The sequence below is a fragment of the Dermochelys coriacea genome, chromosome 6 (assembly GCF_009764565.3).
Source record: "Dermochelys coriacea isolate rDerCor1 chromosome 6, rDerCor1.pri.v4, whole genome shotgun sequence".
NCBI classification, from domain to species: domain Eukaryota; kingdom Metazoa; phylum Chordata; order Testudines; family Dermochelyidae; genus Dermochelys; species Dermochelys coriacea.
Genome location: NC_050073.1, coordinates 18,995,617 through 19,016,246, shown reverse-complemented (window position 1 = coordinate 19,016,246; position 20,630 = coordinate 18,995,617). Strand labels below are relative to the sequence as shown.

At 38.4% G+C, this 20,630-nt stretch overlaps 1 protein-coding gene across 1 annotated transcript in view; it reads right to left on the bottom strand.

Moving 5' to 3' along the window:
- Positions 1 to 3,260, bottom strand: part of MUC2 (mucin 2, oligomeric mucus/gel-forming) — a 64,268-nt gene extending 61,008 nt beyond the window's left edge. Inside the window, 2 exon segments of the mRNA XM_043516367.1 lie at positions 78 to 342; positions 3,191 to 3,260. Of these exon segments, the coding sequence (XP_043372302.1) occupies positions 78 to 342; positions 3,191 to 3,260 (335 nt within the window).
- Positions 3,261 to 20,630: the final 17,370 nt, after the last annotated feature.

The window sequence follows — 20,630 nt, the reverse complement described above, 5'->3', positions numbered from 1 at the left end:
ACATATTGTACAGTTCTGTTTGTCTATGGAAGTATCTTACTGGACATTCTTTCAAGAATTATAATACTAGAACTCACATTTCCTTATCCACCACAACCGTATTTTGGGTGAGGTAGATTACAACATCCTTTATGGTGATCAGGACATATTGCATTTCAGGATGTCCATTTTCATTCACAGCACGCTGGACATGGACTGAGAACTCCTGGTAAGACTCTCGGCAGTCTGAAGCAAAGTTGTAATCACAGAGGCCAGGGAACTGGTAGAAGTCTCCATCAAAAGTTTTGAAATGATTGTTCCCCCAGGTACTGCAGACATAATGGCCATGGTTTTGAGTTCTGCCTGTTAAGTGATGGAGAAGGGATGAAGAAAGTGAAATAAAGTAGCTAGCACCCATTGATAATAATCAACATTACACAACAAGACAGCTAAGGTATGATACTTAAACTATTCAGCTATGGCATACTACTAGGTTTACACAAGAAGATAATCTGCTATGTATACAGAACAAGCCATTTATAAATATATACTCAACAATTTGCCAAAACACCAAATCCTCAGTGTTTGAATAATAAACAAATGATATGTGCATCTCTCTGGCTAAGAGTCGTGCATTTTTACATGCAGCTGGAGCCTGGATACCTCTTGGAGTTCTGACTGCATGTGTGATGGATGAGAGCACTTGCCTGTCGAAACTGAGAAGCAGAAATGTGCATGATTGGTTGCACAAATAGTTTATTCACTGAAAAAAGCAGTTTCAGTAAGCCCAAAACTATTTCTGAATTTGAACAAAGTTGCCAAATAGGTTTGTCTCAAATAATTTAGGGAGGTTCTATTCACAAAGAGACTCAGGCTCCATTCGCAGAAGAAGAAATGGTGGCAACTCCTTTATATCTTAGAACCCTCAGTGGTTAGGGCACTCCCCTGAGATGTAGGAAACCTAGGTTCCATCTCCCCACTCTGCCTAATGTAGTGCAGGGACTCGAACTTGGGTATCCCACATTGCCAGAGTCTGCCATAACCAGGCTAAAGTGTCATTGGCATACCCTCTCTCTCTGGCCCAATGACTAGTAAAGTATTTTATACAAAATGGAATAGCTTTAACAGAAGAAACTGAGAGACCCTCCCCCAGAATAGCTGATAGCCCAGCGATTAGGGAACAGGCCAGGTGAGTGCCCTAACCACTGGGCTGAAGGAGGCTCCTCTTCGGCCTTTTTATGAATCTAACCCCTTAATTTCCCCTGCTTGTTATTGTTAAAATGTCCAAAAATGAAACCTAATGCTCTATTCAACTTAAAATAATTTTGTTGACTTTTTTGATTCACTGATTTTTTTCAGAATTTGACATTTGGTTTGACCCAAAGCAATTTTGTTATTTATTTATTTTTCAGAACTGCAAGTGAATAAAATAAATCAGTTATTTTCCCAGCTCTACTGAGGAGCTTTAACACTCCTGTCATATGACACTCCCATACCATTAATGTAGGCTCAGGCCAGGATGGCAAGTCTATTAATTTAGTCTAAATATTTTTTTCACTTTTCCAATTTTTTTGCAAGATACTTTCTTTATAGGAATGAATCCCTTATGTAATCCAAATTCCAAATGTGAATTCATTATTTCCATTAAAAATAATGACTTGGAGTACCATCCATATTCACAAGAACTCAAGATAAGACAACAACTAAATTATGTCAGGAAGGTAAGAAGAAAGCAATAGCAACCAAATGTTTGGAAGTCTCAAACTCATTCCACCACCATTTGTCCACAACAGAAACTGACACAAATTTAGCAAAACCTACAAACTATTCTCAAAACTGGAATTGCAGGGATTGTTGTAGATTAGGTTTGAGGTTCATTGTCAGAGCTATGTGTGGTAAGGGAAGCAGCCAAGCAAGCATCAGCACCCCTCACACTCAAACACTAACTTTTTTTTAAATTGAGTGAACAAAACCATAGGTCCCCCTGAAGAATTCATATTTAAAGGCATCAAGATATGCTGTATGTAATACACAGAGCAGAGCATCATATTTTCAGTTCATGGTCTACTTTGATGCTCACTTTCTCCAGAGATCTATGTGTAACACTGACAGACCCCGGTTGTCGGTGGGCGGGATCAAACCTGGGGGGTCTGGAGCATAGTGAATGAGCCTCTACCACATGAGCTAAAAGCCAACTGGGCATTAGCTAAGACTAGTGCAGACTCAATCTCTCTCTCTTTACATGGTCTCGGTGCCACTTGATGGGACAGAACACTACACCCAAGAGGTGTGTGGGTTACATATAGATATTGTTTGCTTTGGGAGAAGTGCAGGGATCCTTTAGATCTCCTAATTTCTCTACTTTCTACTCCATCCAAACAAATCCTTGTGTTGCAGCATCCCCCTCTTCATTTAAGGAAGGTTCACATCCATCCTTCCAAAGCCCATCAACGCTGATTCTTGCATCCACTAGAGAGTGGAATTGGAAAGCAATGCAATGTGTTCCCTTCTTCCCAATTACTAACATCAAGTGCTCTCCTAGCCATAGCATATTCAAGAAGGGACCATTCCCTGGATCCAAACCCCTGATCACCTGCACAGGAAAGCATCACCCAGCTGTACCAAAATATTTGCTATTTTTCAAAAATACATATTCATCCTAACACCTCAAGCAAATTAAGTTGGAGACTCATTCTTTTAGAAAGGTAGATTAAGAGATCATGGACTAGGATTGCTGAAGTAATGGGTTAAAAAATGAGCTAGTCCAAGTGTTAACAATATATACGTCTTTTGGACAAGAAAGCATATACTGCTTTTTCTGAATAGCCCAAATGCAGAGTTTTCCTTTATGACACTCATCCCCTTTCTCAGTTGCTTTTGCTTGGTACCTGCCGAACTCATGCAAACCTTCATGCTAGGCAATTGTTACTTCATCACATACATCAAGCTAGAGATCAACATAATGGATTCAGCCAGCCACAGAGCTCAGAAAGAAAATTATAGAATCTTCCACCAAAAGAAGTCGCATCTATTTCAGCTTATACATTTGGTCTCAGCATTTGAATGTTAAAAATGAAGGGAGGATATTTGATATCATAATATTCCCTTTAATTATTTCATTGCATGTTTAGCTTTTTCTTAACTGCACTAGTTAAATCTTTCCACCCTTTTCCAGTGGGAAATTCCTCACCATCCCATTTCTAGCTCTTACCTTTTTTAATTTCGTTCGCACAGGAAAGAGCCAGCCACAGTGCAAAAAGGCTGGCAAATCTTAGCCCCATGGTGGCTAAGCTGCTTGCACTGAGAACATCTTCAGAAAACCTCTCTTTATATAAGGCCCTTTGGTACAATTAATGCCATCACAGGGGAAGACACGTAAAGTGAGAAGAAGGAGCAGGAGGAAATAAAATGTGTGCAATGTTTATTGAGATACGAAAGTAAACAGACATCATTGTTTTTCATAGTAAAATTGGGAATCCGGCATGCAGGATGCAGGACAATATTGATTCAGTTATCATGCAACTGGAATTTTATTGTCTTTTTTATACTTTTAGCTCTTATAAGCTTAACCCACAATAACTCTTGGCAACAGAGAGTGAACATTTTGGGGGCAGTTGAACAACAAGGGAATCCCTTAAATGAAGCTTAACCTGGGATATCCTTAAGTGTCTGCTTTGAAACCAAGAGTTTTTAATTTTGCATTATTGTTCAGAGGTATTTATGTACAAATTAAATAATGTTTGTAAAGAACCTTGAAGATGAAATTGGCACTTATGGGTAGGGCCCGACCAATTCACAGTCCATTTTGGTCAATTTTACATTCATAGGATTTTAAAAATCACACATTTCATGATTCCAGCTATTTAAATCTGAAATGTATGGTGTTGTAATTGTAGGGGTCCTGACCCAAAAAGGAGTTGTGGGGGAGTTGCAAGGTTATTATACAGGGAGTTGCAGTACTGTTACCCTTACTTCTGCACTACTGCTGGTGCCTTCAGAGCTGGGCAGCTGGAGAGCAGCAGCTGCTGGCTGGGAGCCCAGCTCTGAAGGCAGAGCCACCGCCAGCAGCAGCACAGAAGTCAGGGTGGCCTGGTATGGTACGGTATTGTCACCCCTACTTCCGGGCTTCTGCTTGCAGAGCTGAGCCCACAGTCAGCAACCACCACTCTCCAGCCACCCAGCTCTGAAGGCAGCAGCACAGAAGCAACAGTGGCATGGAATGGTATTGCCACCCTTACTTCAGCACTGCTACTGGCAGGGCTCTGCCTTCAGAGCTGGGTGCCCAACCAACATCTGCCACTCTCCAGCCACCCAGCTCTAAAGGCAGTGCAGAAGTAAGGGTGGCAATACCAAGCCCCCTGCAGCTCCCTTTCTGATCAGGCCCCCAATTTGAGATATGTTGGTTTCCTCCATGAAATCTGTATAATATAGAGTAAAAGCACACAAAGTACCAGATTTCACAGGGGGGAGAACAGGTTTCATGGTCCATGATGTGTTTTTCATAGCCTTGAATTTGGTAGGTCCCTACGAATGGGCTAAGTGTTATTATTATATGTTATCTGTTGCGAAATTACTGTGCAATTAACTGTTGGGATTTCAGTTCTGGGATTCATACAGCGCTAGATCCTCAGATGGTATAAATCACTGAAATACACCTACTGAAGATCTATCCCATAAAGTATATTGTATTGAAAAGTATTTAAAATCTGTGAGGGTGATCTCACGCAACTTCAGGTACTCCATACCAAAGGCAAGGTCCACAAAACAGCTCTGCAGTGCTACAAAGCCCACCAAAAGTTTATGGATGGTCTCACAAAGCAAACACCACTATTTCAGGCTTTAAGTAAAGAAAGAAGAAGTTGTAGTCCAAACCCATCAGCATTAAGCCTAGGCAATGCAGGTTTTCACATAGAATGCCCCCTGCACCATTTATTTTTGTCATAAATAAATTGCTTACGTGCTGCTTTATTGATAATCTGTCACTCCCTCTTATTCCCCTAGCCCGCAGGCCAGCTGTTTCAAAACACTGCATCATGAAAAAGACTAACCTGCTGGCTCTACTTAGTACAGACACAGGAGAGAAAAAAAGGGGGGATTCTTGTGAGAGTTACAAAAACTGAAATTAGTTCATAGCATTGCTACGGAAATAAGTGCCTTCTACATGAACTTTCTTCTCTCTCTCTCTCTCAACTAAAAGAAAAGGAGTACTTGTGGCACCTTAGAGACTAACAAATTTATTTGAGCATAAGCTTTAATGCATCCGATGAAGTGAGCTGTAGCTCACGAAAGCTTATGCTCAAATAAATTTGTTAGTCTCTAAGGTGCCACAAGTACTCCTTTTCTTTTTGCGAATACAGACTAACATGGCTGCTACTCTGAAACCTGTCTCTCTCAACTGTTCCTCATCACAAAAAGTTTCCCTATAACCTTCCTTAGCAGGGAAAAGACACCCTCTCATTTCAGTTTGTTTTTAACACTACTGCTTCTCAGCACTCACAGGCTCTTCCTAGTCCATTCTCTTTATAATCCCAAGCAAGAGTTTCTCCTTGCAGTTTCTCTACATAAACCTCTAACCTTTCAGCAGCTCATTCTTTGTCTCCTTCTAGTTGCTCTAGTAGAACTTTTAAACCTTTCAAAACCACCGGGGAAACCAGACTGTCTTTTAAAAAGTGTCTCAAAAGGGAAGGAATAAATACCAAAAAAAAAGAGTCAAGAGTGAGTTTTGGAATAGAATATTCAAGTAAAGAGGATATAGATCCTTAGACTAAGTGTTCCATTTCTAGTCTTTTCCCTGACTGGCATCAGATATAATAAATCTCTAAAAATGGCATCTGTGTCCTGTGCGTTGCCTGTGTTCAAGAAACTTTCACTCAAGTGCACAGCAGATACAAAATTAAATATGAACTCTCTAAGAAACGGAACACTTGGGGCTCTTGGAGGACTTTAACAGCCTTAACAGAGACATGTTGTTTGGCTCCACAGCAACCTGAGCATAACATACTTTATACCAGTGCTAGGGCATTACCGGTATGTACATGATTCACTACCAAAAAAAGCGTGCAGTCACACCCTAACAGAAGGAAACCAAGAGTGACCAGGGATCTGTCCCCTGATGTCAAAGAGAAGGATTACACTGAAAAGAAAAATCATATCCAGTCTCTCTGCACCTTCTCTTTCCCCTCCACAACTCAGCTCACAATAGATTATTGATACTGAAAGTACTATGAGGTAGTGGCAGAGGGGTGTTTTGGGTGGTTTTTTAAATAAACCATTACATGTTCCATAATAGAGCTTAAATACTTTGAGAAACTTCAGTTTGGCTTGTCACTATATCATAGTAATGAAATTACATTGTTCAGGTTTCAAATTTTAAATTATTTTAATTACTGTCAATGGGAGTGACAAGATTCCCAGTGACGGACATAAATTGAATATACTGACAGACCATCTTAAGCTCCTTGCCAGAGTTTGATCCAGGTGGTGCTCAATCCGCACCCTTTGGGATTTGCCATGATGATGATGGGTGGATGGATCATGGGCTTGGCAAATAATGAGTTCAATCAGAAATCTGTTGTGTAAATACACCAACTCTCAGGCCTGACCCAACCCTCCACCCCACCCCACCCCGGGGATCTTACCACTATTTTTAAAAAGTGAATTCAGTGTTGTACTAGTGAAAAGCTCCAATGACTGCATAATCATCAATGTACTTGGGACAATACCTGTAGGTTTCCAAGAGAATGATCCTGTGGAAATCAGTTCTCCTTTGCCTCTGCCCATTCGCCAGCCAGCCATTCCCATACCTAAATCACATAGAACCCTGAGCATAGAGAGATCACATAGAGTGAATCCTTCCGGATGGGTCGCTACATTGCCTGAAGACACTCTTCCCCACTCTCATATTTTGACCCAGTAGATCTGGTTTTCCAGATCTATCCTCAGTTTGGGAAAGATTGGAAAGAAGGATATGATTGTGTGTCTTTGGGAGTAGGGAGGTGAGAAGGAGTTCATACTTCTTTGAAGAAGTTATTTTGGTGATATGGTTCAATATGGAGTTGGGGAAAGTGCAAAATAGAGTCTGCACAAATAAGAACTTATTTTCAGGTTGGGCTTTACCTTTGATATTATTTTCAGTATCAAAGATGTTTGAGGTGGGGAAGTGAGGAAGTATCCAGCAGAACCGGAAGGTGTTCTACTTGTCTGTAATTCTAAGTTCTGAGATATTAATGTTTTCTTTCATCTTTCTACCTCTAACCTCATTGATACCTTGTCACAAAAAAACTGGGCTGTAGTGCTCCAGCTCAAGTCACAGATGGAAGTGTTACTCTCTATGCACATCCCTCAGTTTTGCAGTCATATGCAGATGACTTTTGGATAACACTCCAGCAATCATACGTACTCCCTGGTCATTAGAGTGCACTTTGGTCCACACTCCTACTTCAGGACATTCTTACTATAGCCATTCTTCTATTGAAAGATTATGATTATTTCATATTTTTCTGGGGAGGTTTATTTTACAGCCTAACTTGCTGACTGTAGACAGCATTTCTATTTAGCTCACAATTTCACAGGCTTAGGATCAAAGATCAATATTTAGGTAATCAAATCATGCTCATCTGAGTAATTTACATAATTATTCAAAGTCCTTGCAAGAGACCACAGAAACCTTGGATGGGATATATATTGAGATTCTGGAGACAAGCATTCCATTTTTCACTTCCTAGCCCTAAACCTGTACTGGATTTACAGGGCTTACAGTACACTTTTCATCTTGTCAGCCATTGTGTACATAAATAAATCCATAATTTATGGTGCTCACCATATAGAGTGAAGAGACAGACAACATCAGATACAAAAATATGCCTAGCTTGTATCTGAGTTTTCCAGCTGTTACACACATTTTCCAGGACAATAGCTTATCATTAAACTTTCAATCATCAGAAAATACATCACAGATAAACACTGAACCAAAACAGAACTTTCGTTTTTTCTTGTTTTTATAAGCATTTTATAAAAATAGTAGTTGGACAAAGCATTGGAGAACAAGCACTAGAAAACATACCATAGAGAAGAGTCCTGACATGGCAAAGGAAAGGAGGAAAAAATTAGTTAACCTAATAAATATTTTCTACCCCTTATTTCTGTAATTTTGTGGTTTTAATGCCTAAGGACCAGCTTCTCAAAGATATTTAGGTGCCTAATCCCCACTGATTTCAATAGGAGTTGGTACCTAAGTATTTTTGAGGACCTGGGCCCAAATGTATAAAAATGTATATATTCAAGATGTATTATATCTCATTGGAGTACCTACCCTCAGTTTCCTGGAATCACCCAATTCTCTAGACATTGGAGTAATATTACAAACCTTATCAGCTTCAAGACATAGGCAATGTGGAAATGGATAGGAAAAAGGACAGAAAAGATCAGATGTGACATTGATTGACGCCAGCTGAGAATCTGGCCCTAAAGGATTAGAGATAGCATTGCTAACATTTAATATCCAGGAACAGGCTAGTTAAATGCATAACCTTTATTTTTAATGTACATTTTTCATAACACAAAATAAAAATAAAATAAAACCAACACTCTTACCTAATTTTTCTTTTTTCCTATTTTTTATTAAATGTTAGTTTTGCAGATTAATTTATTTACCTTATTAGAGGCCCAAAATAGCATCAGTGCCCAGTAGCATTCAGTGCTGTACAGGCACATAGTAAAAACTTTGTAAACTCTTCAGAGAAAGGACTATCTACACTCACAATATAAAAGGGTGGGAAACAGAATTATTATGAACCTAAATTACATAGAGGGAATGCAGGCAGAGAAAAATAAGTGCCTTTGTAAGGTACTTATGTGACCCCATTATTGTAAGATCTGAGCACCGCAAAACCTTTAATGTAGGTATCTCTACAACATCTCTGTGATGTAGGGAAGTATTATTATCCCCAGTTTGCAGGTGTGGAGTTCCACAAGACGAAAGCAGGCATTCGCTAGAGAAGAAAAGGAGCCATTAAGAGACCAAGCAAGAGAAAGCAGTGGAGGAAGGGCCCCTAATTAACAGCCATTCTGAAATTGACTTTCACCGTGAACGTGTTACTCCAGGGATATATAGACAGGCTGCATTTTACTGGGCAGTGCTGCGCCACATGACTGATGAAGTGTGCATGCTTTGAATGGGCATTCTGCAAAGCCCATTGAAGTCAATGGAAAGACTTGTGTACTTGGTTGCATTTACCAAGCCGGCACATACACTTTTACAACTGCTGCTTTTCCTGCTAACTACTTGACGCTTTTCACCGCTATTCTTTGCTTAGACTTGTTTACATTTTGGGTGGTTTGTATTTTATCTTCTCCATTTTTGCCCCTTCTCTTCCAGTCACTCTGAAGATATAACGCCCATTTCCCCGGAACCATACATAATACATCGTCTAGATTAATCTTTTGTCAATATTAAATTAATTCCAGGATATTCTGGTTAATAGTTTCTTATAATTTACTTTGTGCATTGCTTGTATCATAAGTAAACCGTGTTCCACAAATGCAGGTATACAATGTGTGCCACCTAAGTATATAGTACTGCAGAAATAGACCTTGGCATTTTAAAAATAACTTCAATACATCCGTAATAAGTGAGGGTGCACAGAATTTTTGTATAAAACCCCTTCCCTTACCTCATTAAATAGCCTCTTGTATGTTTAAAAACCAGTTTATTTATCTCTTCCTCATGTTTATTATATTCCACATTGTTGATGATTGCAAGTGGCTTTCATATAAGGAACCTAGAAATTAAAGGTTCATTGTCAACTTGAAAATGACATTTGTCTGACAAATTTCTATCTAAAATATTTACAGGTAACTCTTAAAATGACTAAAACTGAAATAAACTAGCAAAAAACAAAACAAGTCCTGTATATAGTTAGTCTGTTCCTTTTGTGTATTTGACAAAATTTTGTGAGTTCTCAGTTTCATTGTTCCCCTTTACAGTTGTCTGTGAATTAGGGCCAGATCCAAAACCCATTGAAATGAATGGCTTGAATAGAGACTGGGAATGGATGAGTCATTACACAAAGTAAAACTACTTCCCCATGTTATTTCTCACCCCCCCACCCCACCCCCCACGGTTCCTCAGATGTTCTTGTTAACTGCTAGAAATAGCCTACCTTGCTTGTCACCATGAAAGGTATTTTTCCTCCTCCCCCCCCCCCGCTGCTGAACTTAAGTGATCACTCTCCTTACAATGTGTATGATAAAACCCATTGTTTCATGTTCTCTGTGTGTGTATATAAATCTCCCCTCTGTATTTTCCACCAAATGCATCCGATGAAGTGAGCTGTAGCTCACGAAAGCTTATGCTCAAATAAATTTGTTAGTGTCTAAGGTGCCACAAGTACTCCTTTTCTTTTTATTGAAATGAATGGGAGTCTTCTACCCAGATTTCAAGATGCTTTGGATAAGGTGTCCTGAGAGTTTGTTCCTTGCTTGTAAAAAATTAAAAACATAAAAATAAAAATATCAGCATCTAGTATTGAAAATATGCTGTATCAGATTTTGGAATTTGTTGAAACTAGACAATTAAAAATCTGTTCAAGTTAGTATCCTTTTTACTACTTGTGTTTAAGAGGGAGATTGGCTGAAAAGACACATGCATCCTTTGATTCACACATCTGAATATCCACAATATCCTGCATGGAAAAGAAGACCACTTCCCCCATAAAGAATTATAAAATTAGTAGACAGTAACATTACTTGGCTCATGGAAAATTTTCAGATTACGAATAAATGTGTTAAAGCATCTTCAAGACATTTTTGTTTTTCTCATTCAGTCTCTCCCTTTCCATTGTTGTCCAGCCAGGGAGTCTTTAGTTCCTTTTGATAATCCTGTATCCAAATCTGGCCATTTAGCCTCATTTTGTGTTGTCAACTCAATAATTTTTAATGAAGACGATAGATACAGTGTAGAAGAAAGCCCCTCTTGTTGCCATCTGAACAGAAAGTTATGGGATTAATGAATATGTGGCTTCAATATGTGGGGTCTGAATGGCTAAATAAGATGTCTGGCTTGTAGAAAATTATCTAAAGCCCTGATGCTGGAAGAAACTTCATGCAGGTGGTTTGTAGAAAATTATTTCCAAGCCTAAACCTTGATCCTGGAACGGATTTCATGCAGATGTACTCCCACTGAACCCATTGAGATCTGAGCAGGACAAAGAGTTCACCTGCATAAGGATCATGTATTTAAAATGTCCTGAATAGGGATGCTTTACTGAATTGGAACCTCGGGTGTGGTCCTGGAGCCAAAGACAATCAATTTACTGCCAAAATAATATAATCTGATTTCACCTGAGCTTTTACACAGTATGTGTCAGTACTCAGCTATTCTGAATGAAGTCTCAGTTATAGAAACATCCCTTACAGAGTTCCTGAACATTACCATTACACTGCAATTTTTCTAGGAAATTGATTATCAGTACATTTCCAAAAAAGGGTAACTAGTGCTTGAGTTAGGCAGAGAAAATTTAGTATATGCAACTGCCTATTTGCTTTCAAATTTACCATTTTCTTATCTCTCTACCTGTCCACTGAAGCACTGAGGATAGTTACAATGGTATCATGATGGATTTGAATCTAGTTTTATTATTTAAATGTTTTTCTTTTCCTCTAATATAAATCCAAATATATCTATTAGGTGGAATCTGGCACTGAACAGACTTCCTGTATGATCGGGGGCAAATTACTTTGTCTCTCTGTACCTCAGATCCCAACCTGTAATTTAGGGTTATAAAAATTCCTTTCCTCTCTTCTTTAAATTGTGAATTTAGATATTCCTTTTCCTAAAGAGGTAACAATATTTTTGGTATGTGTCTTCACAGCACTGAAAGCAATGGGTTCTCTATATCATTATGGACCTACTATAATGTAAATAAATTAATGTGCAAAACACATTTAAGAAGAAGAAGAAGAAAAAAGAAAAATTAGGGAAGACTAGAAAGTTGTGTTTTAATTTGCCATTTTATTATTTTTATCTTTATGCTATCAAAAGTTACCTTACAATTAGAGAAAATGAGGAGTACTTGTGGCACCTTAGAGACTAACAAATTTATTTAGGCATAAGCTTTCACGGGCTAAACCCCACTTCATCAGATGCATGGAATAGAAAACACAGTAGGCAGATATATATATACATAGTACATGAAAAGATGGGAGTTACCTTTCCAATTGGGGGGTCATTAGTGCTAACAAATCTAAATAAGAAAATTCAATTAAAGTGGAAGTGGGCTATTCTCAACAGTAGAATATCAAGGGAGGAAAAATCACTTTTGTAGTGGTAATGAGGGTGGCCCACTTCAAACAGTTGACAAGAAGGTGTGAGTAACAATAGGGGGAAATTAGTATGGGGAAATTAGTTTTGTAATGACCCATTCACTCCCAGTCTTTATTCAGGCCTGAAACCATTAAAATTTGAGGTTATGAATTAAACTAGCAAATGCCTGGAAATTAATTGTTAGCGGTGATATCCTTAAGCCTTTAGTGTATGAGGCAGCTGGAAGACCCAGATACAAGATAGGCATAATTCTGTCTTTGATGTCTTTCTCCCCACCCTGTTTTGTGAGTACAGTAAATTATAGATCAGGTTCTGTACACAATGGCTGAAAAGAGAAGAACCTACTCTACGTCCTGTAAATCCAGATAGTACTGTTCAGGGTTAGGAAGAGAAAAAGGGAATGCTCTTCTCCAAAATGTGAATGAATAACATAATAAAGGTTTCCATGATCTCTCACAAGGAGCTTGTGTAATTCTGTTGATAGCTGAGATATGCAGAACTTGATACCCTAAATATTGTTGTTCTGCATCAGTTAAGTAGAAATGTTATCCATATGCAAGAAGAAAGAGTCATAAATTCTTCACACAAGAATGGTTAGAGTGAGAATTTACTGAAGTAGGAGTGTAATATATTACTTCTGCCCCAAACTCAGTTGTAATATGCTAAAAGCTGATGTTCGACAAAGGTCTTCAATTTATTTGAGGAAACAAAACTTTCTCAGACAGAATCAATAGCTCTCACAGAGTGGTCCCTCAGGGTGTGAATAGAGCTCTTAATGTGCAATGCTGGAACTATTCACCTGTGATTGCTCTGCCCGAACCTGTGTTTAAGAGTAGATATGAAAACTAAGTAGTGGTAGAACTGGACAGGAGTGGAGAGAACAGGCAGAAAGAAGTAAGGTGCATATAATAATTTTCTTCTGCTTAACACAAGCATTAGTTATCCTGATAAATACATTGGCAGAAAAATTGCAGAGGAAAGGTATTTTTTCATAAATCTGTAAGGGCTGTCTGTATAACTAAGACTTCATCCAGTATAGCTGAGTACAGCCATGTAGTATAAAAGCTCATTGATTACAATATTTTGGTAGCAAATTAGCTTTCCTTAGATTTAGCCTCTTTGTGACCCCCATTCTGGAAAGTATTCCTTTTCGGGACACCACTTAAATACATGCCCTAAATAGGGAAGCACTTAAGCATATAATTTTTCATAGATTCATAAATTATGAAGTCACAATGGACCATTGTGATAATCTAGTCTGATCTCCTGAATAACATACATAAAGCATAGGATTATCCTGAATTAATTCCTGTTTGAACTAAAAGCATATAATTTTAGAAAAACCACCATTCTTCATTTAAAAATTTCCAATGATAGAGAATATATCAGAACCCTGGGTAAATTATTCCAGTGGTTAATTGCCCTCACTGTTAAAAATGTATGCCTTATTTCTAATCTGAATTTGTTTAGCTTCCAATTCCAGCCATTGGATGTTGTTGTTTGTCAGCTAGATTGAAGAGCTCTGTGTTATCAAATTTTTGTTCCCCAAATAGGTATTTATAGACTGGGAACAAGTCACCCCTTATTCTTCTCTTCAACAAAATAAATAGATTCATCTTAATTCTTCCACTAAAAGGCATGGTTTCTAATCCTTTAATCATTCTCTGAACCCTCTCCAATTTTCAATATTCTTCTTGAATTTGAACTTTGGACACTAGAACTGGACACAGTATTCTAGTAATGGTCACAGCAGTGCCAAATACACAGCCAGATATAACCTTCCTACTTCTGGTTGATATTCCCCTTGTTTATAAATCACAGGCTCATACTAGCCATTTTGACCACAGTGTCACATTGGGCGTTCAGGATCATCTGACTATCAACTGTGAACTCCAAGTTTAGCAAAGTGGCTGCTTCCCAGAGAAGAGCCCCCATTCTTTGTTCCTAGATGTTCGTAGTTACATTTAAGCACAGTCTTTATGTGCTAAATTATTTAAATTCTTTCCTGAATCAGAGTCCTGACTTCTTGACCTGCCCAGAGCCCCACTCATTTCATTGGATTTCCACCTGCATCAAGTCCCTTCCAGCATCAAGGCTTTAGATAATTTTCTATAAGCCAGACTTCACACCTAGTCATTTAAACTCCACATATTGAAGCCAAATATGCACACTCATCCAACAACTTTATGTTCGGAGGGCAAGGGCTCTATCCATATCTTCTACACTGTATCCACTTTCTCCATTAAAAAGTATTCCATTCAGCCCACAAAATGAGGCTAAATGGCCAGGTTTCAGAGTAGCAGCCATGTTAGTCTGTATTAGCAAAAAGAAAAGGAGTACTTGTGGCACCTTAGAGACTAACAAATTTATTTGAGCATAAGCTTTCGTGAGCTACAGCTCACTTCATCGGATGCATTAAGTGAGCTGTAGCTCACGAAAGCTTATGCTCAAATAAATTTGTTAGTCTCTAAGGTGCCACAAGTAGTCCTTTATTTTTGCTAAATGGCCAGGCTCTGATACAGGATTACCACAAGTTACTGATGGCTGGACAACATGGAAAAGGAAAGATTGAATGAGAAAGACAATCAGCTCTTGAAGAAGATGCTTGTCATGACTCCATGTTTCCTACTCCCTGGGCTCAGGTAACTGCTGCCATTACCAACCTTCAGACTTGGACACTTTCTCATGTCACCTCTCACTCTGCTGCCTTATTCCAAAGACCCTGTACCCAGGGATGTTTCTGATAAATGCATTAGGTGTTTTTCAAAGGCTTGCAGGAAAATTCAACTACCACAGCTCCCCTTCAGACTTTTTTTTTTTAACAAATTCTTACCTTATTAATTACAAGCAAATCCATGAATGAACTCAGTTACTGTTCATATATATGTGCCCTCTTTACCATCTCAAGCACAGGAAAGTCTTATTTGATCCCAGCTCAAATTTCCTTTTCAGTAGCCATTGGGTCCTATGTCCTCCAAATTTGGTCTCAAAACCACATTCCCACTAGCCAGGAAGCAGTCCATGAAGACACTAGTCTTGGGTGTCTTTAGGGTTTATCCAGTCACCTTTAGCCAGTAAAATTCACCTCCAGCCAGCAACCCTCAACTGTTTCTTCCACCAGTCCTCACTCAAATGTCGGCATTTGAACAAAAATTTTAAAGTGGCTCCTAGCAACCAAATTGGCTTTTACACAGTTCTCAGATGTTAAATCACTGTCTCATGTTCAACCATGGGTTCTACTTCCTACAACTGTATACATTAAATAACAGTAACTCAACAAATTATCTAATGTTCTCCACAGTACTATATGACATGTATTAGTCATCTGAAAAATGCCTTGAAGCCGACTACAGTTACTATCCACAAATTTTCTAACTCTTTATGGAAAGGTTTTCCCATTCAATACATTTGTGTAAATTCAGATGTGTGAATTCATAGACATGTATCTTTTCAGCCAATCTTCCTCTTAAATACAGGCAGTAAAAGGATACTAATTTGAATAGTTTTTAATTGTCTAGTTACAACAAATTCCAGAATCTGATACAGCATAGTTTCAATAATATATACTGATATTTTTATGTTTATATTTTTAATTTTTATAAGAATCTTTTCAGCAAGAGACAAATTGTCAGGACAACTTACTCAAAGCTACTGAAATTAGTGTGAAAGACCCCCATTCACTTCAATGGCTGTTGGATCAAGCCCTACCTGGCTGGCAAATGTAAAGGGGAACATTTTTGTTAACTTTTTTCACTTTTAGTAATGTTAGGCATTACTGATAACCTATGTCGAAATTTTCCAGACAAATATAATTTTCAAGATGACAATAACCCATGAATTTCCTGGTCTCTTACATGCAAGCCACTTAAAATTGTCAGAGAAAAACTATATGGACTATAGCAAATATAAGCAAGAGATAAAGAACCGGTTTTTAACCATACCAAAAGATAATTTGCCTATGTACAGGGAAGGGATTTATACAATAGCAGCATGCTTTCTCACTTATCACGGATGTACTGAAATTACTTTTAAAAGGCCAATATCAATTTGTTTCAGCAATGATTTATACTTTGGTGACACATACTGTATACTTTCATTTGTGCAATACTGTGTACTTAGGTGACACCCAATGCACAAAGGAAATTTACCAAAAATTGTAAAAGACAGTATCCTGGAGTGAATTTAATATTGACAAAAGATTAGTCTCTTGTACTGGTTAACTTAACATGCTCAAGGGGTTTGTGTAACTTACTAAGAAGGTGTATCCTATATATATTATGCATGGTAAATAGCTATTATCTCTTCAGGGTAGTTCAAACAGGGATAGGTGCTTTTAGACAAATAATCTATTTCCCTCAGATTCAACCAAGACACAAGGATAGAAACGGAGAAGAGTAAAATACAAAGTAATGAAAATAAAGACAGAAGACCTAGCTTCCAAATTGTGTACACAGTCCAAAATTAATAAAATGTTTGACAAAGTGGACTGTATTAGAGCAAGACCAACATATCAGGGATGCAATTGAAAAAATATTTTCCTCGGGTGCAGAAATAACATACCTGATGAAAGGTCTTATAAAGCCTTTCATCATCATTACCTACCTACTCCTGTTCCCCCAAATCCATCTGTTCACCAAGTTCATCTCATGAAATGGAATATACATATGAAACCACCTAAAATATAAACAAGATTAAGTAAATAATAGCTGTGAAAAATAATGATTCGTTAGCAGGAAAAGCAGCAGTCACAAATATGTATGTGCAGGCTTGTTAAATGTAACCAAGCATACAAGACTTTATTCAAAGCTCACTGAAGTCACTGTGAGTGTTTCCATTGACTTCAGTGGGCTTTGTATCATGCCCATTCAAAGCATGAGCTCTTCAAAAACTAAGTGAAGTAGTACTTCCCAATAAAATGCAGCCTTTCTATGTCACTGGAATGACGTGTTCATGGTGAAAGTCAGTTTCAGGATGACGGTTAACTATGGGCCTTTCCTCTACTTCTTTCTCTTGCTGGGTCTCTTGTTCACTCCTCTCGTGAGTTTACCTTGTACAACTCAGCCCTCACTGGAAAAGGACCCTTTCTTCCTTGGCTTTGGACTGAGACAGAAGTGGAGTGCCCCAGTTTTCAGAACTCTTCCCTTAAACCCCCATTTTTAGGTAATCTGGGTGTTTTTTCTTCAGCAACAAAATTGCAGTGGAGGTATTTGAAAAATGGCTTTCTCCATCCCCTGTTCACAATGGAAAGTGTTGCTGATAACAAAATAAAATTATTTGTAAAAACTTTCCATAAATAATTTGAATTTTTAAGAAAAAACCTGAAAATCAAACTTTTCTGTATTCAAGTTTTTAGTTTTTTGATCAAAAGTCAAAGCAGACACTTTGCAGAAATATGATAGTGAAAAACAATTTTGACCGAGTTTTTTTAAGCATTTAGACATTCCAAAGTTATAACCAAATTCCCTTGCAAAATAAGATCTTTTTAAAAAAAAAGAGAGAAAAATACTTTAAGCAAACATAAATTATTGTCTCATATCAAGATTAATTTATCCCAAATGCTAATTAGATTTTAGATGAAGTTACAGAAATATGGTCAAAGGTAATTCCTTCCATGGTACATAGAGCAATCTGGCCTTCTGCCCTCTACTCAAAAGACAATTTCCTCCTCTTTTGTCTCCTGCTTAGTATGAGTCTCTGCTCCTTTAAGAAATCATTCTTCCCATTTGTTACAGAGCTGCCTGAGCTCCCCTAATGGCTGGTCACCAGACTATGATAATCAGACCCAACTCTGGATCCCATGTGTATCCAAGCCAGCTGCACCTAAGCAGAGTCCAGACACTGTTTCTAGCTCTGGCCTCCAAGACATACTGCCTGGGCAGACTTCCTGTCTTGTTCCCTTCCTTGATTTGTGGGACTCATCTGTCTAACGGCCCTAGTTCCTGAAACCAGTGCTGCACCTCCAAGAACCCCCAATTGCTTGTGCATGCTCCCCTTAGACCCATCTCCATGGGCACTTGGTTTATAGTTTAACTTCAGGGACACATGACAAGTAAAATATGGTACACAGGCTTGGCAAAGAAACTTCTTAAATACAAAAAGAAAAGGAGTATTTGTGGCACCTTAGAGACTAACAAATTTATTAGAGCATAAGCTTTCGTGAGCTGTAGCTCACGAAAGCTTATGCTCTAATAAATTTGTTAGTCTCTAAGGTGCCACAAGTACTCCTTTTCTTTTTGCAAATACAGACTAACACAGCTGCTACTCTGAAACCTGTTCTTAAATAGACACACTTTATTCCTGGACAGCATAGGAGCGTTACACATCTAAGCAAAACAATAAATGCCTGAACACAATCTGCCCATGAGAGACACCACTTTTGAGAGAGTGTGGGTTTGGAGAGTGTCACTGAATGAAGGCAAAGCTCCTCCTCTCCCTACTTCTCCAGCTGTATCTTCTGTTTCTGGTAATAGATTGTCTCCTCTTTTGTTTAAAGAGCGCATGTCACTTTTAAAAGCAGCCTCTGACACATTTTCTGTTTCTTTTCTCCTGCTGGTGATTTTCTGTGCTTCAACCTCTGCCATTAAAATGCAATGGCTCTACCAGTACCAACCCCATCTTCCCACCAGGTGTTGGTCTGACCACACCTTACCCCTTAAGTGTATGCATAAGGTGTTAGGTGTTGTCAGAACAACAATATAAAAGAGGTTTCCTGGTAAGGTAAAAGTAGGAAGACCCCCAGGGGACAATTCCATGAGAAATCTCATGATCAATGATCATCTGTTAAAAGATGATAAAATGAACTGATTGGCTCCACAGGATAGGACTATTGAATGTTGATTGCCCCTTGATAGCCCCTTTTCAGCTTCCCAGACACAGTCAGTTTCTGCTAACAAAACGGATGTTCTAATCCACACTGAAAGTTACAATCATAAATACAACAAGGAATCTGGTGGCAGCTTAAAGACTAACAGATTTATTTGGGCACAAGCTTTTATGGAAAAAAAAACCACTTCTTCAGATGCATGGAATGAAGATTACAGATACAGGCATAAATATACTGGCACATGAAGAGAAGGGAGTTACTTTACAAGTTTCAGAGTAGCAGCCGTGTTAGTCTGTATTCGCAAAAAGAAAAGGAGTACTTGTGGCATAAATTTGTTAGTCTCTAAGGTGCCACTTTACAAGTGGAGAACCAGTGTTGACAAGGCCAATTCAGTCAGGGTGGATGTGGTCCACTCCCAGTAATTGATGAGGAGGTGTCGATACCAAGAGAGGGAAAATTGCTTTTGTAGTGAGCCAGCTACTCTCAGTCCCTGTTCAAGCCCAAATTAATGGTGTTAAGTTTGCAAATGAATTGTAGCTCTGAAGTACAAAACAGAAAGGAATTCATAAACTGACATACACGTATTTCCCAATCTTTCACATTGTTCTTTCATTACACTCCAGCAAGAATCTATTAACATAATTACAATGACCTATGCTGGCTGCAGATGTATTTCCTGAAGAGGCAGCCCATCTCTCTACCCTAGTCCAGTTTTACCAGTCCTTAGTTTGCATATCTACTCTTAAACACTAGTCGCAGTGACATTTGGGCTCAGTAAACACAGGTGAAGAGTTCTGGAACATAGTATTAAGATATTTATTCACGCCATGATGCCCCCCCCCGTGAGAGAGATTGAATGTATCTGGGAAATTTTTGTTTTCTCAAGGAAAATTTAAGCCTCCTGTCCAACATGAGTTGTTAGGATATCTAACTAAGTTTAGGAGAAGAGGCATATTATCCCACATCACACATCTAAAATATGATTAATAATTGGTAACATTGACACAATAACCAAACACTGCCATTAATATATTGAAAATTGAGAAGTCAGCTGTGCTCAGCTTTGGGAAAGCCTGTTCTGTACTTGACTTGTTTCACTATGCAACATGACCGTAAGTGCTAATGACGACATGGTGACAGATTTAAAATGTAGTTTTGCTCTGAAAGGTGATTCTAATAACGATCTTACTCCACAGGTCTGTTATAAGTATTAGCTTTTGTAGCCAAAGTAAGGTATTACTGCTTTTTTACTTCCGTTAGCCATGTAGAACCAACACAGCTAACTCTGAATGACTGCAGATTGAATTCTGTCATCTGAATCATCAACAGAATTGACCAGTAAGTCCTGCTCAGTTATACTTGTGCAACCCTACTATAGAAAATAGGTTTGCGCAGGTGTTGGTGAAAGTCTAAATCATTATTACTCATGATGATGCATAGATTGGGGAAAAGAAGCATGATTCTCAGAGTCCACACTGAATTTGCAAGGCGGAGTTAGAAAGCACA